The sequence below is a fragment of the Sinohyriopsis cumingii genome, chromosome 1 (genome assembly GCF_028554795.1).
Source record: "Sinohyriopsis cumingii isolate HCF-2022 chromosome 1, ASM2855479v2, whole genome shotgun sequence".
NCBI classification, from domain to species: domain Eukaryota; kingdom Metazoa; phylum Mollusca; class Bivalvia; order Unionida; family Unionidae; genus Sinohyriopsis; species Sinohyriopsis cumingii.
Genome location: NC_142961.1, coordinates 111102723 through 111129403, shown reverse-complemented (window position 1 = coordinate 111129403; position 26681 = coordinate 111102723). Strand labels below are relative to the sequence as shown.

General features: G+C 35.9%; 1 protein-coding gene across 5 annotated transcripts in view; it reads left to right on the top strand.

Moving 5' to 3' along the window:
• LOC149807605 (cysteine-rich protein 2-binding protein-like) overlaps positions 1–14372 on the top strand; it is a 92360-nt gene extending 77988 nt beyond the window's left edge. For all 5 annotated transcript variants that reach the window (XM_089968759.1, XM_089968733.1, XM_089968767.1 and 2 more), the window contains 5 exons: positions 3852–3938; positions 4398–4516; positions 7308–7356; positions 12858–12990; positions 14144–14372. In XM_089968759.1, coding sequence (XP_089824885.1) covers positions 3852–3938; positions 4398–4516; positions 7308–7356; positions 12858–12990; positions 14144–14317 — 562 coding nt within the window. In that variant the 3' untranslated portion in view covers positions 14318–14372. The remainder of the gene's footprint in view (positions 1–3851; positions 3939–4397; positions 4517–7307; positions 7357–12857; positions 12991–14143) is intronic.
• Positions 14373–26681: the final 12309 nt, after the last annotated feature.

The following is a 26681-nucleotide window of genomic DNA, read 5'->3' as shown; positions in this document are numbered from 1 at the left end:
CTGGTGGAGGAAGAACCTTGGAAAACCCAGGAAGAACCACCGACCCATGAGAAGCTAATGGCAAGCTTTCTCACATACCCACATTAGACAAGCCTGAGACTCAAACCCACACAGACAGAGGTGAGATGCCATTGCTAAACATAGTAAAACCTTTTGATAACTTCTCCAAAGCTATTGACTAGAATTTGACCAAACTTGAATAAAAGCAATCAATTTTTTACCAGTTAGGTTATTAAAGCAAGGGAAGTAACTTATGATGAGGACTATTGAGAATTGCAGTTAAATAACAAAACAAACTGTGGACAAAATGAGTTTGGAAAATAATGGCATGTATGCATCTTGTGAATGAATTTGCTATTTTGTGTCTGTGTTAAATGGGGGTGACTCTCATTTCCCATCACTGAATGCCTTAAAATAATATTATCATCGTAAACCACGTTACTTGAAATATTTCAGAGGTATATGCATTATCAATGCCATTAGACACCAGTTATTTTAATTTATATTTTGTATTTGTAGCTTTTATTGCAAACAACAACAACAAAAATAACTCAATCTGCTTTTCTCCTAAAACAATTCCAGATTTAATTACTAAAGCAAAGAAACCCATCACCATCACCATCATATATATGAACAGTTTCACAACTATTAACAGGGACCTAGTCCCCAGAGGCTTGAAAGAGACTAGGGGCCACTGACTGTTGGTTGCATAAGCATGGCCTTTTAATGCCAAGAAAGTGTATCTGATATTTTCTGCAGCTTTGGAATATCAAAAATTATTTAACTTATTTCCAGTCCCAAAATACAAAAATATTCATTTTCAAAAAAATGCAAACAAATGACAGTAAAAATCCATACCCTGGCAATTAGACCGTCACATTTGATATTAGGCTATCCATTATGTCATAAAACAATGTAATAACACTTTTTTACCTTTTTTCATCTGTAGTTTGAGACTCCTCTGGTGGCTTAGTGGGTAGAGTGTCCACCTCAGGTGTGGAAGGTCATGGGTTCGAACCCTGGCCGAATCATATCAAAGAATGGTACAAACAGCTGCTTTGCTAGGCACTCAGCATTAGGAGGTTAGTGTTAGGACTGGTTGGCCTGGTTTTCAGGATAATGTGACTAGGTCTACATGAATACTGTTTATATATACATGTCTAATGTATAGCATGAATAGAGTATCAACACCTATACTCACCTGCAAATCTCATCATATACAATGAATCCATATTACAAGTGATTCCATTGAAAATATGCACACACAGAGATTTAAAATATTCAATAATTTTGTCACAGGTCATATTGGTCTGAATTCAGTGGAAAAACAACACAATCATGTAATGAAAGATGAAGCACATTTACTTTTCAATACGTCCCAAGTCGGTAAAAGTTAGTTTGCATTTTAAGCCGCCATTGGTAGCATTCGTAAGCATAAAATTTTTCCCTGCAAAAAGGAAGCTTTCATGGCACAGTTAATGTGTTCCAGTCACATTGGAAAATGCAAAAATCCATCGATTCCATTACTTTTATTTAAGTTTGGTACTGACATCATTCGAAGAAAAGTTCTTTGGGTTTTTTTTTAAGATTGCAGTCGGCTTCTTTTCGATGAAGGGTGCATGCATTATTGAAGTCACTGCTAAAGGACACTTTGGAGAACCAAACAAATGCCCATTTCATATTGTGGCAGCAACATCAAATAATTGTATTGCATGATTAAGACTGATTTTTTTTTCCATTTGCTGAGTACATTTTCATAACAAACAATGCTTCGAAGGTAATCTGTTTCCTTTGAAATTTGGGGGCCCCAAGTGACCGAGTGGTCTAAAGTGCTCTCTGTTATGGATCACTGCCATCTCACCTCTGTCAGCATGGGTTCGAGTCTTAGATTTGGCTAATGTGGGTATGTGAGAAAGCTTGCCAGTAGCTTCTCGTGGGTCAGTGGTTCTTTCCGGGGTTTTCCTGGGTTCTTCCACCACCATTAATATTGGCTGCCATGTATAGCCTATCGTGTGCTGAAAAATGGTGTTAAACCCTACAACAACAACAACAAAAATCCTTCGAAATTTGAACAAACTATTTCATCTGGGTACATTTTTAAAAAAGAATTGGCCATCGTTTGGTCTATTCTAGTTACATGATGCTGCCTTCCACACATGCATCAGAAATTTAACAAAGGGGGTGTTCTGAAGGATTTAATTCTGAGTGAAAAGAAGAGGAATTTTACTTACCATCTATATACAAATGTCAGTCTTCATAAATATATTAATTACTAGCAAGCAACCGAAAATCTGATGAAAGATAGATTACGAGATAATGCCTCATCCAGTTGATTTCCGTTACCAGAAATGCCAACAACAAAAAAGCGGATATCTCACAACGTACAGTACTCATGCTAGATGTCAAGATAAGTGGATTATGATATGACAGTGCACTGTTTAGATGGTTTTGCAATATGATCAAAGAATTTGTTTATGTAACAATAGATAAATTTCAGTGCATTTTGTATCCAGTTTGCGGCTTCCTTTCATGGACCTCTGAATTTCTCCACTCCAAACCAATGGTTGTATATACAAGTTTAAAACAGCCAACAATGTTGCCAATAAAAAAACATTGCCAGATGGTATATTTTTCTGCCAGTAAGGAAAAATAATCCAAGTTTGTTACATTGGCAAAGTCCTACGTGATCCCAGAATAAACTTTTTACATGTTAATTTTTGTACTTTTAAGAAGAAAAAAACTACTTTTTTGTGTATGAGAAAAATATACACAAAATTGCAGGAGCCAGTCACAGTCTTCTTGTATTATTCATACACAATCTCTTACCCAAAATGATAATAAACTTTTAATGGGTTTTTTTTGTACTTTTAAGAAAGATTTTTTTTTCTGTACGAGAAAAATACTTGTATATGAAATTTTGGGAGCCACACCACGACTCTGTTATATCTGAATTTGTGTTATAACGGAACGTGCTATAATGGGGTCACAGTGTACATTTGGTTTGAACTATAGCAGTCATTATCTCGTGTTCAAGCTTAACCACCAATTCTATCGTAATTATTTTTACTAGTAGGCGAGGATAAATGAAAAAGGTTTTGTTAATATTGCACATTTTAAAAAGCGTCATCTCAAAAATTCCCTTGGTCATTGATTCCTTTTTAAATTTTACATCAAAATTGATGTGAGGTGATGTAAGTCTAAATATGGCCAAAGGTTAAGACAAAAATATCACCCTCATTTACAAAGGGTGAGGGTAACGATTGTTTTGCAAATACTGCACGCTAACAAACAGAATATTAAAGGAATAAATGTGCTGCATTTAGATTAACTAGATCTCTCCATATGAGGCCATTTGTTTTGATCATGTGACAATATGGCATTGGCATTCACCTTACTTCGTATAGCGAAGTGCAATGCAGGAAGCATATGAAGCAGGGAACCAGAATAACAGACAAATAGCATTAAATCTTAACCATTCCTTCCCTTTGCCATTGCTTGGTTCTGCCGGTTTTAAGCTTTCACTCTTTCCTGACATTTTTTACATCATTTCCCAAAATCCATTGGAAATTTGTTCTTTTTCCTATCCATTGAGGATTTTGATATTTTCAGATTTATTAAGAATTAGTCAGCAGGTGGTGTACATTATTTTGTTTTATTTATGACCATATTTGTGCGAATTTTCACACGTAAGCAGTCTTTTGTTTCTGTGATCATTTGCCAGGTGGGCAATTTCAGGCCCATTTGAATGTCTCGTCTTATGTAGATTCCACTGAATTATCTAATCAGATTCTTTAATTGCTTAAGCTTGTGTCAGATTCTTGCTTAACTAGATTAAGTTTTCTGTTTTCTAGGATTCTGAAGCCTTTCATCAGAAGGGACTATGAGTCACGACCCCCAAGAATGCAGCTACTACAGGAAATTCAGGCTTACCCACATCGGTACATGGTGTCTGATATCTGCATAACTAACTACTCTGTGTCAATTAACTGGTTGATTTCCATGACTTTTTATATTTTACTGTTATCATGTAGCTCCACTGTCTGTTGAACAATCTTTGTGATTTATTTGTTAGAACTTTTTTAAATGGTATATTTAAGTATCATTACCTATTTATTGTTTGTTAATCATCTGAATTCTTGTGTTAAGTTCTTGGCACTTCTAAGTGGAGAATCTTGGCAACCAGAAACACTTAATTTTTAATTCTAGCAATCATCATTTATGTGCAATATATTGTGATCTTGAGATTATATAAAAATATTTTGAAATCTAAAGATTTACTGAAATGCAGATTTATATAGCTGTAATTTTCATTAACATTTATTTCAGAACAGTAGACTAAATGAATTTATTATTAGTAAAGCAATCACCCCCTCATTGGTTTCTTGTTTTTATTTCAGGAATGACAAGGCTTGGAAGTCGCCTGACCCTCCCCCCATAGACTATTGCTATGTTCGTCCACAACATATACCATCTGTAAATGCCCTCTGTAGAGAGTTCTTCTGGCCAGGCATTGATTGTATGTGTGCATTACTGCTTTAATCTCAACGTACTTAATACTTGGATGGACAAAACATTGAATCTACACCATCAGTGTCAGTCTTATCACTTTCAGGTCACATGATACATCTGGAATTTGCATCTAAATTCATTGAAGGATGCCTGTGACAGTATCCTTTTCCCATTTGTTACTTATTACTCTCACCACCACTATCAGAGTACACATTGATGTTAGTCCTTAATACTGGCCATATTTATTTGTGTTACAATGGTTATGTTTTATGTGTCTTGCCTCTAAAAAATTAAAGCAAGATGTACAGAGATTGTTGCAAATAAATGCATTCAAAGTTTTATCTTTTTATAATGATACATGACTTTTAGGTGTTTTATTTATAAACTGCATTATTGTTAAGTATACATTTTTAAAAGAAACCCGCGCAAGATACATGCATTTTTGACAACAAATATTGTGAAATCATTTATTTTCATGGAGATACATTATCGTGGTTTGGGGATAGTTTTTAGTTTTATCAGTACTTGAATTTGTGGACTTATGAATGGTTTTTATGGATTCCACTGAAAAATTTTTTTAGTTAGACTCTTAATATATGGTTGGTAGTCACCACAAAATCCATGATAATTGGACCCCCAACAAAAAAAGAAAATCTTTTGTAAATATGGGGACTATTTAGGTAGGTACCTCTGAGAAATGGGCCAGGATTTTTCAGACTTGCAGTTTCATGGCAAATTTTATAGATGACTGCTCATCGTGATGGTCTTTCCTGTGCAGACTCTGGTCATGACATTTTCCAACTACTGATCTAAGTGCATAATTACTTACATTACTGTTTTCTTTCCACTTTTACTTTTTGAACAGCTATTGCTCTGGATAAAGGTACTTAGTACAATCAAGTGTAATTTATCAATACAAATGTTAATGCCCTATACCACAAAGTTAAGTAGGCAATAGGTATTTGGCAATTTTGAACTGAGTAGATGGTATCCACCCTTTCCTACCACATCAGGCATAATGGTGTTGGGGCAGCAGAAGAATGACGAGTAACACATGGGTCCTGTTTAACAAATCTTGGAATTTAGTCAATTCTAGCAACAGTCCGTAGAAACATATATGTAAATAAATGAGTTAGAACTTTCACTTTTGGGCCTATCTAATAAGCCACAAAGGAGTGACACAGATCAAATGCAAAATAAATCTTTGTATCCCTGGACTTAATTGAGCAACCTAAGTTACGTGGAGGGGGGGGTAGGGACCAACCTGATATATAGGCAGAACGTGTATGAATCCAACATTTAGGCAGAAGTTTCAGAGGTAGATAGTTATTTGAAAATAACTGGAATATCATATCTTTGAGGATTTTTTTTATAACCTACCAGCCCTTTTTTAATGCTCTTGAGGCCACCATGCTTCAAGTCATCCTTGTGGTTTCCATAGGCATTTAAGTCACCAGTATTAGTTCAGGCTTTATGAGATTCACCTTTTCATCCCCCTAGAGAATTAGATACTCTTATTTTCTTCCAGTCACTGGTTGTCCACCATTTCATCAATTGCCCATCCAATTCTGCATCAAACCCCCCACTCCCACTTCAGTCATCATTGTCTTTGAGATATGGATAACCATAGGTATTAGTATAGAATGGTATCCCCTGACTTACTATCTGTATCTGGTTGACATTCACCCCATCCAATTTTGCATCCAACCCCCTACCCCACCCCACCCCACCCCACCCCACCCCAGTCAACATTGTCTGTGAGATCTGGACTGGCACTGTCTTGTACCTGTACATTGTTGTCAACCAGGCAGTCAGCCAACTACTTTACTTATATTTGTAAATCCTTACCTTGGCATTTCTTCAATCAATCATAATGCATCACCATATCCACTTTCCAGCTCCATGCTCAAACAATTACCAGTGACAAGACATTTACCGTAAAAAAAATTGGGCCTTTTCATGGAGACCTCAGTTACTTTGAGTGACGTATCTGCTGAACCTATGATGTACACTGTAACATTCTGAACCTTGTTTGTTCACACTTTATAGGTTTTCTCCTGAGGCCAGGTTCTACCTGGTTTTTTGTGTGCCTTCCTCAGGTTCTGTTTAATATTCCTATTCTGCTGGTGAATCACATGATCTTTTGTCCTGCTTTTTCTCCATCAGAATGTTGTGATGTTGTAAGACCTTCCTTCAAGTCATCACTCTGTTGCCTGTTAAGTTGGTTTATTAGTGTTTATTAACTGTGGTTTGTGTGACCCTTGCTGTCAGTTGTAGATATTCATCCCATTCTTTCTGATTACCCTGCCTTTTATGTACCATAATATTATCTAAAACATTGTTTGATTATACCAATACACAATCTTATTAGCATTGGGCTTGTATGGAGTTGTCCTGGTCTTTGCAATTTTGAGCAGTTTACTCAGTGCTCTAACAATGCTGCCATCAGAGTTGTGACCCAGGTTGCTGTGTATCTAAACAGAGCATCCAAGACTAGGATCTGTCATGTCCTGATCACTTCCTGCTGTTGTATGATGGTTGGAGTTTTGAAGGAGGCAACGGTTAATAATAGACATGGAAATGCACAGTTGTTTTCTTTAATTGATCTAAATTTTAAATTTATTTCTCTTTTAAATGTACAGAAGGATAAAAGTCATACACTCCATGATCTTATTATAGTCACTGTTGATTAGACTTTTATAAAATATCATTAAATTTGACTGCATAGCTTAAGTTAAAGTTCTTACAGTTGTGTCTGAGTAACGTTCTTGTATTGAAATGTTTGTTTTCTCTTGCAGTGTCAGAGTGCTTGCAGTATCCAGATTTCAGCTGTGTTGTGCTCTTTAGGTAAATAAAGTTGGCTAATTTCCGCATTATGGGTAATCTTTGTAATGCAGTGCTGAATAATGATTCATTAAATATTACTTAAACTGATCAAATTGATTCTTTCTTTGTGGTGATTATTACAGCCATTTCAATCAAGTCACTCTAATTAACATGTATTTTTCTTCTGATGAAACCTTCTGCAGCCTTTCTGACTAAACAAAAGTACAATATAGCTTAAAACTGGTATTCATGAATACCTGCATTAAAATGCAACATGGGATGCTGGACAAGTTGATATTTGAACAGGGCTGAACACTTCAGAAATGACCCAGTCGGTTAAACAATCCCTTGGGTTTGAATCCTGAGCTAGGCAAACAGTTTAAAACACTAGCCGTTCACTCCTGCATGCACAATCTGATTCACTTATTCAAAAATAGAAGAATGTGGTTGGTCTCTATGATCAACAGATGTCTACGTCACCAGGATTTAATTGGTGTGAGGTTTACACTTAGAAATTATGTCACTTTGAGTGAAAGCAAATACAAGTCTTTGTATTGAGATACAGGAGGTTAGATTAAAAATTTAAAATATTTAAAACAACTAATCATTGTCAACCATAATTTCTAGCAGCTCATCACTCCCTTAATAACTCACACCTAAATGACTTGTGAACCTGCTTATTACATGGGTTCAGGCATGGATCTCATTTTTTATATGGAAAATACCCAAAATATTGGCCCCCATTAATTGAATGAATAGAAAATTGTAAATCAAATTGGCAAATGAAACCTTGATAGATTGCTTATTTTATTGTTGAAAAGGGCACTTAGTACCTGATAATTTGAATCAGCATCATGAAATTCTATATTTTGTTACATTTTCTTTTCAAACAACATTCCCAGTACCCTGTAAAAAACAATAGTCAATGAAGTTTTGATCAATGAAAATGTCACTAATGCCTACTGGTGGCAGCACTGGAATAAATAAATACCAATAAAATACGTTTTCATAAGTGAAATTCCTGTTTTAATTATATCTTTTCATTTGTTTTCAGTGTAATTATAAACGTAATATACCCTCTTGTATTCGAACATGAAAAATGTCATTCTACCATCACAGATATGTCATTGAGGATTTCTGTGTCAACCAAATTAAGTGATGACTGTTTTGATCTCATATTTGTGAAATATTCATTGTATTGTTGCACATTCAAAATCAGACCTGTTTTGTATTATCGTGTTAATTATGTCTGTCATATTAAATCAAATAAAGAGGGTGGAATAAAAGAAAAGTTACATGGATGAAATCCCTACCTATGTAAGAGCTAGCAGTCATGGTCATATGTTGGGTCAGCTCATTTCAATTGATCAATCGAGCACTGTTATAAATATTACTGTGTAAATAATATAATTAAACTACCCTAAATTAACCTACTTATTCACTGCTCTGGTGGCCTAGTGGTTAGAGCGTCCACCTTGGATGCGGGAGGTCGTGGGTTTGATTCCCGGTTGAGTCATACCAAAGACTTATAAAATCGGTACTAACAGCTGCCTCACTTGGCACTCAGCATTAAGAGGTTAATGTTAGGACTGTTTGGCCTGGTGTCAGGATAATGTGACTGGGTGGGACATCATGCTACATGTCTGTGGCTTGATGCCCTAGTGCTAGACATCACTATAAACTGTCACACTGCAGACATCGTAGCGATATGACTGCAAAATTGTTCAAGCTACATTAAAAATCCAAATTACACATATACACATACACAAACCTATTTATTCACAAATGTGATCAAAGCTGGCAAGGCAACCAAGTGAAATGAGTACTTGGGGAATAAAAAAGCTTTGTTTCACAGACATGGTTCATTATGAAGCAAGTTCCAGAGTTTGTAGTGAACTTAAAATATCTGAAATGATACTTAGAGATTTCTTCAAGGATGAGAAGTTTTATTGTTACTTGCATTGAAATCATGAAATCAGCATTTTGCTAATCAAAGAAAAATAAAACAATTGAGAGTCAACTTTAATGGCTATTTAAATGAAATAAATGACATTATTTTTAAAAAAAATGAATTCTTATTTTGTTGTGAATTAACAACATGAAAAAGCTGTGATATAATACACAATGCTTTTGCATATATGTGATGCTTGTTAAAACGTCTTGGAGTAATTTTATTAACAATCTTTCAGAGTTTGGGTATCTTGAAAATAAAGTTAATTTACATGCAAAGAACTTCATTAGAAAAAGGTCTATATTGACAGTTATTCCCAATGTTATTGTAGGACCAGTATTCAGCCATTAAACAACCCTATTACCCTTCCCCAACAGGTTTTCTTGATGTCTAGCAGAGACACCATCCCCATCTTAAATTTTTTTGTATGTCCCTCAGTAACTTGAGCTCTCACTTTTAGTGCCATCTATGTTTTTTGACCACATTGTGCAAGGGTTATCGATGGAGAGGTGTATTGTACTTTTTATTTACTCATTTTTCATATGGTATAAACTATAAAGGCTCTGTTCAAAACTATTGCATAGAAATATTTCTGTTATCCATTTGTTTCATCTTGTAATCATACAGTAAGTGTATTTTTAATGTATATCACAATATAGCTGCAGATGCTATCAAATTACTTAGAAGTTGTGAATTGTTCTAAATTCTGAAACTGGAATTAGTGTTTTGTTTTGGGGTCTTTTTGTGCACTTCCTTCTGGTGGAATGTATTTGTATGATGTCCATATATCTGTTAGCAATTATTTCCTGCACAATAGCTTGAATTTTCCACCATCTATAGTTATCAAACGTTGTGGGTGGCTTGCACTTAATGTAAGAAAGAACCCTGTTGATTTGAGGGTCAAAAGGTCATTGGTCATGGTAACTGACATAAAGAAGAAAGATGATTTCACAGTTACTCAGATATTCAAATATTGATAGTTTATAAACTTTGTTAATAAGCTTGCACTTAGGATAAGGAAGAAAAATGTCAGTTTGGGGGTTAAAAGTTCAAAGGTCAAGGTCAGTTTAAAAAAAATAGTTATGCACAATAACTTGAGTTCTACATCACATAGATGGAGCAAATTATGTGCCTGGCTTGTACTTGGCATAAAGAAGAAAAATGTCAATTTTCGGTTTAGAAGGTCAAAGGTCAAGAATCTCTGTGATTGAAATAATACAGATGGTTTCCACACAATTGCATTAGTTCAGCATTACATACCCTGACCATACTTTGTGGATGGGATAGTACTTGAGTAAAGAAGAAACTTGTCAATTAGGGGTTCAAAAGTTCAAAGGCAAAAGTCATTGTGACAAAGAAGAATGGTCTGTGCACATTAACATTATTTTTACATCATAGACCTGGTCCATAATTTTTTGGATGGTTTACACTTGATTTAAGAAAAAGTCTGTTACTTTTGGGGTCAAAAGGTTTGATCATTTATTTTGGTTTCCTGCCATTCAGAAGAAAGCAAGGTAAATAGTATCCATTCTTCTGGCTGCCCATTACCCATTTGTTTCTGCTATGTAACTTTTAGAGCCATTTGTGATTAAGGAATAAAACTTGGTATACTTGTTTATCATCATTACAGTGTGTGTCATGTACTACACTGGGGATGATATTTTCAAGGTCAAGGTCATTGTTCAATATTTGACATTACACTTTCCCTTCTGCTGTTTAGCTTTTAAGTTGTTTGATATTAAGGGATGTAACATGGCACATCGGTACCTCATCACTAGAAGGTGTGTCATGTACCACATTGGGGTTATATCTACAAGTTCAAGGTCATGCCTCAGTATTTTAAGTTTTCAATCATGCTTGCCCTTATGTACAATCAGTTTAAAGCCATTTGAGGGTAATGGATCAAACTTTGCCTACTCTTACATCATACAATAGGGTCCCTATCTTCAAGGTCAAGATCACAGCTCAATGTTTTAACTGTCCATACTTTCTCTTTGGGTTGGAAACTTTTGATCCATTTGAGATTAAGGTATATAACTTTGCATTAGAGGTGTAAAGGTAAGGAATATATTGATATATTGGTTCTTTTTCCATATAAATATCAGTATCAGTACAAAAGTTGAAGAATCGATACAAAATGATACTGGGTTCGAGTGTAGAATTCGGCTAATATGGGTATGTGAGAAAGCTTGCCAGTAGCTTCTTGTGAGTCGGTGGTTCTTCCCAGGGTTTTCCTGGGTTCTTCCTCCACCATTAATACTGGCCACCATGCATAGCCTATCTTGTGCTGAAAAATGGTGTTAAACCCCACAACAACAACAACAAAATGATACTTACCCTATGCAAGTTACTTTAATCTATCAGTTGTGAATATTTATTAAGTTTGTGCCTTTCATTCTTTGAGAAAGCTTGCCAGTAGCTTCTCTTGGGTTGGTGGTTCTTTCCGGGGGTTTTCCGGGTTCTTCCTCCACCATTAATACTGGCTGCCATGTATAGCCTATCTTGTGCTGAAAAATGGCGTTAAGCCCTACAACAACTACAACAACCTTTCATTCTTAAAACTGAGAATTCATCTGAGACAGCAGTAGTAAGCATATGCACTCATTTCTATCAATTTAAAAAATGAAATCTTTTGACAACACCAACTCACCTTCAAATTAACATAAGGTGAATAAAAAACGTAATTTGAAATCACCCCCCTCCCCCACCAAATCCATGTTAGTTATCTTATTCTGTCAACAATTTTAGCCATTGATAAGATATATCAACATAAAGGAGACATTCCAGTCTTGTTTCTGTTGTATGATTTAAGTACTTTACTTATCATTATCCACTTTTATGCAAAGCTTCTCAGTTGCTTCATATTTTGACTACTTGGATTGAATTTGAAGGCAACACTTCCTGTGTGTCACACAGTGAAATATATTATATTCAGTTTTGATTGGTATTATTGTTTTTTCAAACCTAGGGTAAAACAATGATCACCATTCAGATCTAACTGCATGATACATCAGAAGTATTGCATCAAAACCTCAATCTAAATAGATTAAAAATAATTTTCACGCTAAAGTGGCTATGTAATGATCTGTACAGTACTAGAATCATACAAGGGGAACAAGTTTGGAACGTCAATATATGTAATCCGTGACTGAACTTGATGATGGAATGAAAAATAATTATAACAGAATCAGGGATGGACCAGATTCCAAACCACATTGAAACTTGGTTACTTTCCATTCTTGCTTAGTAATTTTACAACTTTATTTTAAAGGTCACAGATTTCATTATTGTTAACTTTTGTGACCTTACCATGGTAGGCAGGGAACAAAGATTCACTGAATTGTTGCTTGTTTTTCCAGTTTTTATAGTGTGCAATTTACTTAATCTCACATTGTTAGATGCCAAAAAACAAAATCATTTGAATTTTATACAATAATCTATTGTCATGCATAATTTTGTAATCTAAACTTTCAAAATACCTGGTGAAATGAGAAAACTGTCAGTAATTTTAAGAAGTTTGTACTGGAATATTATGTAACATAATGTTTTTCTTTCTTGTTTTTTTCCCAAGGAAAATAGTTATTGGTTTTGCCTTCATGGTGCCAGATGTAAAGTACAATGAGGCATACATTTCATTCATTTTTAGCCACCCTGACTGGAGAAGGGCAGGATTAGCCACATTCATGGTGTACCATCTCATACAGGTAAGCACTGCTTTTATGTACAGTCCTCTGTGAGAAATTAAACAAATGTTGTGCTGATGATCATAATTCTTAGGGTTAAAATTCAAGCTTTATATTTTGATTACATCTTATATTAGGGAGTCTCGACAACTTAGATGTTGATGTAGGGTGGTTTTTTAGGTGTGAGGAGGCTTGAGAATCTGGATAAAACTGTAGATCCTTAAGAATGGTTGCTTGTCAAATGTTGGAGCATTTTACTTTTTAAAAACAAAATTATTTTTATATTTCTGAGGGTCCAGGCAGTCTAGAGTCATTTAAAAACCAATTAAGGTTGGTGTATATATCCCATCAATGATCATCAATAAAAGAGTTTGGGAAAAAGTACCCTGTCACTATTTGTGCATAAAATAATAGCTGAATTAGTATATAAAAATATGTTAAAGATCATGAAGTCTCTTATCTAATACACAATAAAAAGTCTGTGTTGATGGGTGAATTTTTTCAATATGACACAGTTATAGATATCACTTGATTTTCATTAATTGAAGGCCAGCACAGCTTATTTATGCCAGGTCATGATTACTTATGATTTCTTCAGGTCTCAAAAACTTCTCAATGACTTTATTATTTTCTTTTTCAGGACTGTTATTCTAATTATTAAAGTTGTATTTCAGTTTCACTATTTAATAAGAGGCAGCAGTTATGCCATTTACATCAAATCTCACCTAGATTTCATAGATAGCACTACACTGCATCATAGGAACAAGGGCTATAATAGCCATGACATTACAACATAGTGAACTTATTGTTTAGAGCTGTGTAGTGTTAATTTTACGCAAGTGGACTATCTTCATGGCTGACCCTTGCATGGTTGGGTTGGTGATTAAATCTAGCACATTTTTCAGCCAAGGAACAAAGGCAGAACTGCAGAATTGCAGAGTGTTTCAAACTGCATTTTCCAACCCCTAACCCCTTTCCCCTTTAAGGTTTTAGGGCTGAAGGATGTCTTTTGTTATTGACATCAATAAAGCCATTTTTGAAGTATTATTTTGTAAAAATTAATAAAACATTGTTTTAATAATTATTTTACCCATTGGTAGAATAAATGTTCCATTTCAAATTTTAATTTTTAATGAGTAAAACCATACACACATTTTCCTCTTTGTTTTTTCAGACCTGTATGGGTAAAGATGTGACCTTACATGTATCAGCTACAAATCCAGCCATGATGCTGTACCAAAAATTTGGCTTCAAGCCTGAGGAATTTATCATAGATTTCTATGACAAATATTATCCTGTGGACTCCAAGGAGTGCAAGCATGCCTTCTTTCTCAGATTGAGAAGATGACTGATATTTATTGTTGTTGCTGGAATTACCTGTCCAAATAAAATCCATTAATATATATCGTCTGCAAGTGATCTTTTTCTACCCCCACTGTGAATAGTAGAGGAAGCCATATTGTTTTGCTGCTGTCCATTCATATGTCTTTATATGTGTACATTCATTACTGAATCTATTTTTAGGGCAATGGCACAACAACTATCAACCCTATAGCCTTGAATTTTTTTATAACATTTTATCATGGCCATAAATAGATGAATGTCATGCTTTTTAGTTAGCTGCAGCAGTTTTTCACACATTTTGTAACTTTTTGGACTTCAACCTACCTTTCTTTTTAAAACAAAAATTCTTGTTTGCATAATTAAGCAAAAATCACTTGAGGCAGAAAAATTAAATTTGAATAGGTACATTGGTGTTCATACTTAGATGGCATATTGAAATTTTAAAGCCTCTGAGCAATTTGCAGCATTAAGCAAAAGTTACTTGAATTAGACAAAGATCAACAAATTATAATTTCTGGTCATTTGTTTAATTTTTTTTACACACAGAAGTTTCTGAATTTAATTTTTCTTACATAGTGTTTATTGATTAAGCAAAAACAAATGCTTATTTTATCAGTTTTGCGAGCACTTTATGGTAAAACCACATAAGGTTGTAAAATGAAATATGGCATGCATATTTATGTGTGTCAGTTTTAATTTTTGGACTTTTTAATTTGGTCTGCAGTGGATGTATGTAGAGTGTTTTACAAACACAAATTATTTCTTTCCATTTTCTTTTTCTTTATTTTAACTCTAAATTGTATGGTTTTAAAAAACTCTTGATTTTTAAGCAATATTTCCATCACTACAACTGTAGATTGCAATATTTTATCATCAAAACATTTATAGGAATTTTTATATTGACAGCAGAATTTCTCTTAAAATATTTTCAATGTAAATTCAATCATTGTTGAAGACTGTTGCTATTAACATAAACAAAATTTTTTAAATTTTTGGGTCTCACAGAATTACCCTATTGACTCACAGAATTACCCTACTGACTCACTTTTAAGTCAAGTCCAAGTGCAGGAAACATAGATCCTGATCCTCCATATCGTAATGCACTGGCAGATCAGGGTCTATGTTGTTTTTTCTACCAGTTACTTAGAACAAACTGCACAGACCCAGATCTGCCAGTGCATTATGTGACATCAGATTTGGCTGAGTGGTCTAAAGCGCTCTTCGTTATGGATCACTGCCATCTCACCTCTGTCTGCGGCGGTTCGAGTCTAAGATTCAACCAATGTGGGCATGTGAGAAAGCTTGCCAGTAGCTTCTCGTGGGTCGGTGGTTCTTTCCGGGGTTTTCCGGGTTCTTCCTCCACCATTAATACTGGCCGCCATGTATAGCCTATCGTGCTGAAAAATGGCGTTAAACCCCACAACAACAACAACAACATCAGATTTGGGTCTGGGCAGTTTGCAGATGGACTCGTGAGTACATACAGTATACAGAAATATTGTGCTTGTGAAAAGTTTTTTATTTGTAGTCTGCAGCAGAAGGGTCAGTTGTTTCATTTGTACAGTCATTATATTGTTATACAGTTTGTGCTGTAACTAAAAATGTCCACATATGGTCATCTTATGTGATCTATGAGATGTTGTTTTAGGGTTTAACGCCATTTTTCAGCACATGATAGGCTATACATGGCAGCCAGTATTAATGGTGGAGGAAGAACCTGGGAAAACCCCGGAAAGGACCACCGACCCACGAGAAGCTACTGGTAAGCTTTCTCACATACCCATATTAGCCGAATCCGAGACTTGAACCCACGCAGACAGAGGTGAGATGGCAGTGATCCATAACAGAGAGCGCTTTAGACCACTCGGCCACTCAGGGTTCCATCTCTCTATGAGATGTATGAAACCAGTAATTCCAGAGAAAAATGAAGCTACATATGGATGGACAACCAATAACCCTTTGTATATATTGACACTGAAGATCAAACCCAGTATTATTGCGTTGCAAAGAGAATAATCCAACCACTAAACTGTCCAGGTCTCCTGATATGCTGAAAGAAACATAAACCTATATTTAATGTAATATCAGAATTACACCAAGCTAATATTAGACTTGAAAGTATCTTTAGAAAAAGACAACAAAGTCATAAAGTCATTTAAAAAATGTATCAGTTTAGCCATCCCTGTAATACAATTTTAAATATAAAATATACTTTATCCTGTAATTTTTAACATCAGTAAGACCTCTCTTTAGTTACCTCGGCTATGAACAGTCATCTGTCATTGATGATCACAGTCATCATACATGTATAGTTATTTTGTATAAATACACCATCATAAAAAACAGATAAACACCACTTTCCTCTATGTATTCTGTTGTAACCATGACTGCTTAGGACAGTCTACAGACAAAGTGCAGATTGTTGTAAAATAACACTGCTGTGAACAACTAGCCCCACAAAAACGAGGATGAACCCCAATGACCATGCTTATATAATCCTTTGTAACTACAACCGCTTTGGGGAGTCTGCAGTCAAAGTGCTGATCATTCAAAGCAACACTGCTTTGAATGACCAGTATTGCAGAAATAGAATGAACACCACTGAGCGTTATTTAAATTTTGTAAATATTACTGTATAACAGGGTTTGTTCTAAGCAAGAAAAAAATGTGCCAACCGGTTTTCTAATATCTACAGGTTATCTGGGTAGCATTCTATTCAACAGATCATAAACCAGACTAAAATACATTGTAATGTCAAAGTCATGTAAATCCCCATTATGATGAACCATTCCTGCTTCAAAGAGAGCAGTCAAGGATGTTAGTTCAACAGTTTGTATGGTTTCTTTATCTTTAACAAAAACCACACATTGTCAATAAGGTCATGATGAGAAAACTACTGTAGTACAATGTTGTTGTAGTCAGTACTTATATGTCTTTGGGTAAACAAGGTATTTCTCTTTTAAAAGTGATCCTTGTTTTCTGAATTTTATTGTCATTGTAAAAGATTTTTGTTGCTTGTTGCCTTTTCGATGTTACATTTATTAAAAGCCACACACGAAGTCATTGTTTGTTAACAGTTGGTTACACCCTTACACCCTTTGTTTATCATGTTCATCTCTTTATGTAGGCAGTGAATTAAACCTTTGGCTTTTGTCTCTTAATATATTTTTTTCTTCTTCAGCTTTTTGTTTTATTTCATTAATTGGTACATATATATTTGCCCAGAGTCTGACAATAAACAATACTGTCCAGATCTTACTCAGGATGAGCAAGTGTTATCAAAGCTAACTGCTGTTCCCATGCTATATTTGAAGTTAGTCTGGGTGTGTATGTGTGTCTCTGTGTATGTATCTGTGTGTGTCTGTCTGTGTGTGTGTGTGTGTGTGTGGTTTGGATTTTTAATGTAGCTTTAAACAAATTTCAGTCATGTTGCTATGATGTCTGCAGTTTGACAGTTTATAGTGATGTCTAGCACTAGGGCATCATGCCGGAGACATGTAGCACGATGTCCCCATCCAGTCACATCCAGTCACATTATCCTGACACAAGGCTGACCAGACCTCACACTAACCTCTTAATGCTGAATGCAAGGCAGCTGCTGGTACAATTTTTATAAGTTTTTGGTATGACTTGGCCGGGATTCAAACCCGCAACCTCCTGCATCTGAGGCAGATGCTCTAACCACCAGGCCATTGGAGTGAGTCTGAAATTCAGGTTAACTTATGAACAGGATAAATATTGCAGTTCATATGCTACATTTAAAGTACTTGTAACTATGAGATTTATGAATGGGAAAAATAAATCTTACCTAGAAACGTTTACAGTTCATATGCTAATATGTGTACACAGTGATTTTCAAATATTAATGTGAATGTTTTATGATGTTAATCTTTATTGCTATATAAAATTATTTTGAGATGAAATGAATACAATATTTTAACAAGAACTATGAATAATGAATAAAATGCATGTACAGCAATTGTAGATATTTTTCCTTAAGCCCTGTTGAATTTTGACCTTGAAAATGGGTAATTTTGCACAGTCTTGTTATGAGAGACCACCTATCTTGAAGGACACCTTTTTTAACAGAAGGGTGGTCTGTCAAGACATGTTTTTTTAACAGGATGGGTGGTCTGTCAAGACAGGTTTTATAAATTTTTGTATGTTAAGAGTGGACAAATACAATGCTCGTGTATCCTATGTACGACTCACTTGAGCTTTACTCGGGTTATAGCATTCATCTCTTGCTCATTTATCTTTAGAAAGACCTAAATAAGCTTATTTTTAAAAGATCATGCTAGCTACTTTGAAGGCATATGCCATCATATATGAACCATTGTTGAAAAGCTAGCAGAAATAGTAACATGTACCAGTTATCTTTTTAACAAATAAGAAAATGAAACTTGAGAATTCTTGCACTGGTGAATTTTTGTTCAGGGCACATTTGCATGAAACTCTACTAAGTATTTATTAAACTAAATAAAATAAAAACAAAGTTTATAAAGTTATATATTCTTTGTACGTCATGAAGAGTTCCATTCTTTTTGTTGATCCTTGGGCTGTACTTCCAGCTGGGCGTTGTTCAGTGCTTAAAAATACAGATGGAGAGGTGAACACTGAAACAAAACAATCTTGGGAAAAGAACATAAAATACAGCAAAGACATGATAATAGTATGGATCCAGCAATGGACTCTGTTAATTAAACTAAGAGTATGTCAGATGGCAACCAATGAAAATACAGTCAAAGAGAACTAAACAGATGGGTTTTTATTCCATAGATGCAACGTCAGACTCGGGGCAAAAAGAAGGAAAGGAAATAGGGACCTCCACCTGTTTCTGTTCACTTGGATGGTCATCACCCTCGCAAAATGGGAAGCAAGGAAAAGAGAGCCAAGATGGCAATAAAAGATGTGACCAATCAAGGAGTCTGGTGGATAGCCTTGTGATGTACCCAGTAACTTGGATAGAGAATGGAGGTCAAAAATAAGATGGAAGTTGGGATGGGTGTAGATATGTTACTGAATTGCTATGTTATTGAACAGTATGTGGTCTTGGGCATGTACTAGAAACAGCACCCTTTTGTTCATCGTTGTCATCATTTGTTAATTTCTCAATTTCCACAAACTCAGTTTACACTAGATTGTTTCTGTTATGAGGCTGTAAACAAACCGCCACGGCATGCATAATGTGGACACAAATGACTGCCCCAGAAATAACAATGAGTTCGTACCGAATCACTTTGTTCCACTGTTATATGAAAAAATGGAGCAGATTGTCATCATAAATGTAAAAGTCTAGTCTTCAGTAGATGACTCAAACTGTGCTTTTTCTATTATTCCAGACCTGGCGGATAAAATCATTGTTAGAGAGACACACACTCATATAATCAACGATGTAACTGACACAAAACAAGGTAAATGATGGAAATGCCATGTACAAACATCTGGCAAATTAGATCAGAGTTAATTTCTTCACACAGGAAGAGTTGTGGAATTAAAATCTAAGTCTAGCATTGAATGCATTCCATGTGGCTTAAAACAAAATGTCTTCTTCATTTTAACTAACGAGAAAAAATTAAAACAAAAAGGGGTAGAATAATGGAAAATGTTATTTTTAGAAAATGGGAAAAACAAGTCCAGCAGAAAACTGAATATATACCTTTGGATTTGTAATCTGGCAAAGATCAATCTGTCTAATCCACAAGTACTATACTCAGTTGAAAATGAACAAAATGTACAAAAAAGGGTCATATGACTAAGGAGGAGGGGCTTAGCAGGTAATAATAATAATAATAATGAGGACTTTGTATAGCGCCTAATCTTAAGAAGCTCTAAGCGCTTTACAACATTAGACAACACATATAAGATAAAAAACATAAAATGTTATGATTACAAAAACAAACACCATGAAATTAGAAAACATAAAAAAAGAAAACATGCTGAGAATATTTAAGGTAGGAAACATTATTAGGTCTTTAAGTTTGTTCTTGCAGTCAAAATAAGTAAGTTTTGAGAGCACTCTTGAATGGGATCACTGTCTTTGTGTCTAAGTTCAGTGGGCAATTCATTCCACGTTGCTGGGCCCTGGTATGCAAAAGAACGCTGTCCATATGAATTTGTTTTCATAGTGGGAATAATGAGTATACGATTGTCAGAAGAGGAGCGTAAGTATCTTGCTGGTGTGTACACATGGGTTAGGTCGGATAGGTATGTTGGACAAGAGTCCGACAGTGAAACGTAGCACAGAGAACAAATTTTGTGTTTGGTTCTGGATCAAATGGATAGCCAGTGTAGGGTACAGAGCAGCGGGGAGGTGTGCTCTGATTGTGGTACTCTAAGTATGATCGGAGCAGCTGTGTTTTGAACTTTTTGAAGTTTCTGGAGCAGATACTGAGATGAACCAGACAGAATTGAGTTACAATAGTCCAGTCTTGAAAGTGCTAATGAACACACAAGTGTTTTAGTGGCATCAACTGAAAGATATTTGCGAATGGAGCTGATGTGTCTCGGCTCAAGATATGCAGCCTTGCATATGTTCATGACATGTTGGTGCAATGTGAGAGTACTGTCCAGAGTAACACCTAGGTTTCATACTTACTGTGTGAATTTAATGCTGGTGTTGCTGATATTACATGTTTGAGGTAAAGGATGTGAATGAAAAAGTCTTTGTGTTGTGATCAGAATAGCCTCAGTTTTATCATCATTCATCTGCAGCTTGTTACATGTCAGCCATGATTTCACATCAGAAATGCACCTCTCTACACCTTGGATGGTAGCATCAACTTCAGTTGGGTGGCTATATTTGTATATTTGGGTGTCATCAGAGTACAATTGGTGAGACACTGGATGACGATCTATGACACTTGAGAGCGACTGAGTGTATAGAATGAAAAGAACAGGTCCAAGAACAGACCCCTGTGAAACACCACAACATAGATCAACTGGGCTGGAGTGTATTCCATTTGCAGATACAATATGTGTCCTGTTGACCAAGTAGGACCTGAACCACAGTAAGGCTGTATCATGAATGCCAAATACATGCTGGAGATAGTGAAGTAATATATCATGGTCTATCGTGTCAAATGCTGCAGACAAGTCAAGGAGGGTGAGGACTGTAATCTTTCCGCTATCCAATGCAGAGAGAATGTCATTGACTACTTTTAGAAGAGCAGTTTCAGTACTGTGGCAAGGGTGATATGCAGATTGTACATTGCTAAAAAGACTGTTTGAATTCAGATGAGATACAAGCTGGGATATAACAACCTTTTCTAAGATTTTTTAAATGAATGGGAGATCAGAAACTGGGCGGTAGTTCTTTAAATTGTTATGGTCTAGTGTTGGTTTCTTCAGCAGAGACTTTACAATGGCAGTTTTTAAAAATGATGGGAATTCCCCGGATGAGAGAGAGGTATTAATAACATCAGTTAGTGAAGGCAATACTGGATCTAAGCACTCAAGCAGCAGTGATGTTGGAATTGGATCAAGTTCACATGACTTTGGTGCAATCTTCGTCACGATTGTACGTACGAAATCCATAGAGACAGGTTCAAATGCTGCTAATGGTTGTCAATCAAATTCTGTATCCCAATTGTATGGTGATGATGAGTCAATTGAAATTGTGTTGTCAAGCTTATCTCTAATGGTTTGTACTTTGTCACGGAAGAAATTTGCAAACATGTCCGGAAGGTCGACTGGAGAGAAGATAGTTGGAAGTGGTGTAGATTTGTTCCTTCACATTAGCTTGTTAGTAATCTCGAAGAGCTCTTTGCAGCTGGAACTTTCCATGATCTTAGTAGTGTAGTGGGCTGATTTCGCTGCATGGACTATATTTGTGACATTCTTCTTAGCGGCTTCATAGATTTGCTTATGAATAGTGAGTCTGGTGGATAGCCAAAGCCTCTCAGCTTTACGGCAGTCTCTTTTAGCAGTGCAAAGCTGGTCCCTAACACTGCTATACCATGGAGAACACTTTTGAATTGATACTCTGCACTTGGTAGCTGGGGCATGTTTGTCGAGCAATGAACGCAAGCAGTTATCGAGTTGTTCTGCTGTAGGAGGTAAACAAGTTGTTAGGTTTACTTGGATGTCATGCATTAGTTTGGTTTTATTTATCATACGGAGGTTTCTCTTAGTAGCAGATAAAGGTGGAGGGTTAGGGACTGATACGTCAAGATGGCATATAATGCAGAGCTGATCTGATGCAAGGTCATGGGATACAAGGGAGGACCGTAGAATGTTATCATCAGGTCTTTGAAGAATCCAGTCTAAAATGTGACCATGTTTATGGGTGGGTTGGTTAACTGACTGTTTGAGGTTGAAAACATTAATGAAATCTATGAGTTTTGATGTGTTTGGGTTTTCGGGACAATCAAAGTGAAAGTTGAAATCTCCAAGAATAATCAGGTTGCCACCGATCGAATTTCCATACTGCAGGAGATTCGGAAACTGCTCCAAAAAGAGAGATTCAGTCAGCTTGTTTCTCTGCTAGGAGGAGGGCGGTATAGGCAGAAAAAATGGACTGACCTTTGCTCCAGTGTGTGTGTGGTTTGTACTAGTTCAAACGATGTGTGGTCGAAACTGAATGTTGTGGTGTGATTAAGACGTTTGATCATGGAGTTCTTTGTGATGACAGCAATTCCACCTTTGCGAGAGTTACGGGATAACGACTTAATGGAGTAACCAGTGAGTGTTAGATCCGCACACTTGGGCTCATCGCCTGATGTGTTTAGCCAAGTATCTGTCAGGAAAAAGACGTCAATATTCTAGTCGTTGATAAAATTAACTATTTGTGTGCGCTTTTACGGTGGTTCTACTGATTGGGCATTGAATAATGCAATACGCAGAGTTATCTCTTGGATAGTTAACACAAAGGTTGACGAATTAATAGGGATTTGAATTAGATTATCTAAATTAATGGTCACTGGTTAAATATGATGGGAAATTCCCTGGTTTAATGCCGTTTGGAATCATACGACAGATGACAATATTTACAGATGCCTGACCATGTTTTTGATTACATTATGGACTTCAAAATATAGTGAACTGTCCCAACCAACAGGGCTTTAAAAAGTAGTGAACTGTCTCAACCAACAGGACTTTAAAATGTAGTGAACTATCCCAACCAACAGGACTATAAAATGTAGTGAACTGTCTCAACCAACAGGACCTTAAAATGTAGTGAACTGTCCCAACCAACAGGACTTTAAAATGTAGTGAACTGTCTCAAACAACAAGACTTTAAAATGTAGTGAACTGTTTCAACAACAGGACTTTAAAATGTAGTGAACTGTCTCAATCAACAGGACTTCATCTTCGCTAGCCAACGTTTCGATGTAATAACCCTATCTACACCTTGGCAGATCTTTCTGTGCTTCGGGTCTGAATCTCACTGGATGCGGATGGAAGCCACCGCAATCAATAAAAATTATGTTGTTACAATTTTAACACTATTGCTACACGATCGAGACAAGGGAACACAAAACTTGAATGGACTGATAAATAAGCAATTTTCCAGTGCTGGTCCGTGTTTGAACAAATACTTTTCTCTCAAATACACCTTTAATGGCTCCCCTCAGGTACATAACTTCTAAAGTATCCATTTAAGGTTAATTGTCCCCACCACTTCGGCCGATGTGCAATGCACCACGCTATTGGTTAGTTGGAATTATATACTAAGGAGGCAACTTGTGAAATCTAATAATGTCACTAGGACAAAGCACCAAAATATCTGTTCTATCCACCAAGCTGTAGATAGGGTTATCACATCAAAACCTTGGCTGGCAAAGATTACAGAACTTCAGAATGTAGTGAATTGTCCTAACCAACAGGACTTCAATATGCAGTGAACTGTCCAATCCAAGAGGACTTTAACATAACTGTCCCAATCAATAGGACTAAAACATGCAGTGAACTGTCCTAACCAACATGACTTCAACATGTAGTGAACTGTCCAAACCAACAGGACTTCACCATGCAGTGAACTGTCCCATCCAAGAGGACTTCAGCATGTAGCGAACAGTCCCAACCAACATGACTTTAAATTGTAGTGAACTGTCTCCAACAGAACTTCAACATGCAGTGAATTATCCCAAACAACAGGACTTCAACATGTAGTGAAATGTTCCAAATAACTGGACTTCACCATGTAGTGAACTGTCCCAACCAACAGGACTTCAACATGTAGCTAACTGTCCCAACTAACATGACTTCAACATGTAGTGAACTGTCCCAACCAATAGGACTTAAACATGTAGTGAACTTTCCCAACCAACAGGACTTCAACATGTAGTGAACTGTCCAGCAGGACTTCAACAAATTAATGACAATCAAAAATATAAAATATCAAAGGAAAGAAAAGCTCTAGGACACTACAATAAAAGTTTGCCAAATCAGACATCTCGAAAGTTTGGTAACTTAAAATATCCCTTTTGTATCATCATCTATCAGGACCTGCAGGAAATCTCCGTATGTAATTTTGTACACAGAGGAACAGATAACCGGCATTAAAAATCCGAGTTACTCCAGACAGTCTGTCCTAACCATGGTAACAATTTGTATGCTATGTAAAAAGCTTGCGACAATAGCATAATACAAGCAACTTGTGGTGAAACGAGTCAGAACAGGCGAACAACCATTTTTGTTGGACCACTCAACATTCACGACAATAGCGATTTCTAAATTTCCAGTCATTTTTCAATCATTTGAAAGTGGAACTTATGGTTTCATTTTTTTAAACAGCCTTATATCTGGAAGCGATGATGAAAAGGTATCATGGCAGTTGTGCCGGAAGCAACATGTTCTGTGACACGTCATTCACAACAGAACGCTAGACACGTTTTGAGAGACGAGACAGTTACCACGACTGACGGCAAAAATATCTTTAAACAAATTTTGGGGTGAAATTGAACTAGTTGAAGATGATGACAGTAGTTGCTTTCATGATGCATGTAAAGGTTTCAAAAAATCTTTGTGCTGGAAAAGACTAAAGATAAATATCAGATATTATGATTAATAACTCTTAAGGATCTACCCTAGAAACCCCATGTGTAAAAACAATCATTGTGATTCTATGAGCCACATTCTTAAACAGGCAGTTGACTGCAAGACAAAAAGCACAGAATTTGTACAACTCATGAAACAGTAACCGGAGATTTAAAACAAATCCAAGTAGTGTTCAAGTATGCACTGGAGAATTTACGCTTTCAGACATTCATAAACAATTTCAGTCGACGAAAACGGACTACATTAGAACGAGAGGAACAGTGAAAACACACGTCCTAGACCAAACTGGGTATTTGTGGCGGTCTAGCAAGGACAGAAAAGAGCTGGACCACCTTAAATACTTGCTTGGAAGACCCACAAATTAGATTCATTTTGACTTTAATAATATTAATATTAAAATATGTTGCTCTCATTTCTCGACCCTACCCCACCCCCCAAACCCACCGAAAAGATATCAAGTCATTGTCAAATAATACATAGTGAGCCAAACCAGTTTAGTACTTGGACAGTCACACTTTTCATCTATTCAAATTATATTATTATATTCTGTTGCAGCTATCTAATTTTTTTTTAAAGTTTGGGTTCCATTTAGAATCAGCATATGGATAGTTACATGATGAACTTTCATCTATTCGAATCTTGTTATATTTTCCGTTGCAGCCTCTAATTAATTTGTTTTTGTTCGGATGCCAAATATAATCAGCATATGAATATAAATGAATCACTTTTTTTCTAGCTATCTTAACAGCCTTCTTGTATTTAATCTGGCCAAGGTGACCTTAAGTACGTTAGTCACGTGGAGTTTACGACTTAACGTTGAAAAAAGATATTCAAGATAAACTTCCGTCCAGGAGGTAACAAGATTTTCAAGATGATCACCATGACGGCTATAGTAGATATCCGAGTGGCACCATTTTCATTTAGAACTAACTTGACCTTGGGACGAATGTGTGTGTTAGGTTTCATGTCAGTCCTCCAAGCAGTTTAGATGGAGTAACGATAACACAATTGTTGTAACGGGTGGACGGTCAACAAGCCATCCCGATAAGCTCTTTTGGAATTGTTGTAACGGGTGGACGGTCAAAAAGTCATCCCGATAAGCTCTTTTGGTCTATGGTCAGTAAAGCTAACAATTATTCTTTTATTTCATCTTTGGGAATTTGTAAATTTGTACCAGATGAGAATGATTATAGATATATGTGCAGTATACGTAAAATAGTATGCGTGCAGGTTACATTTTATTGACTGTGTTTAATTATTTATTAGTTATTTCTATTTCACTCGTAACTTAATATTTTCGCTATACATTAAGGTTCTCTTATTTGAAGTTGCATTCGTCCCTATTTGTTGCTTCTTTTTTGCTCCAT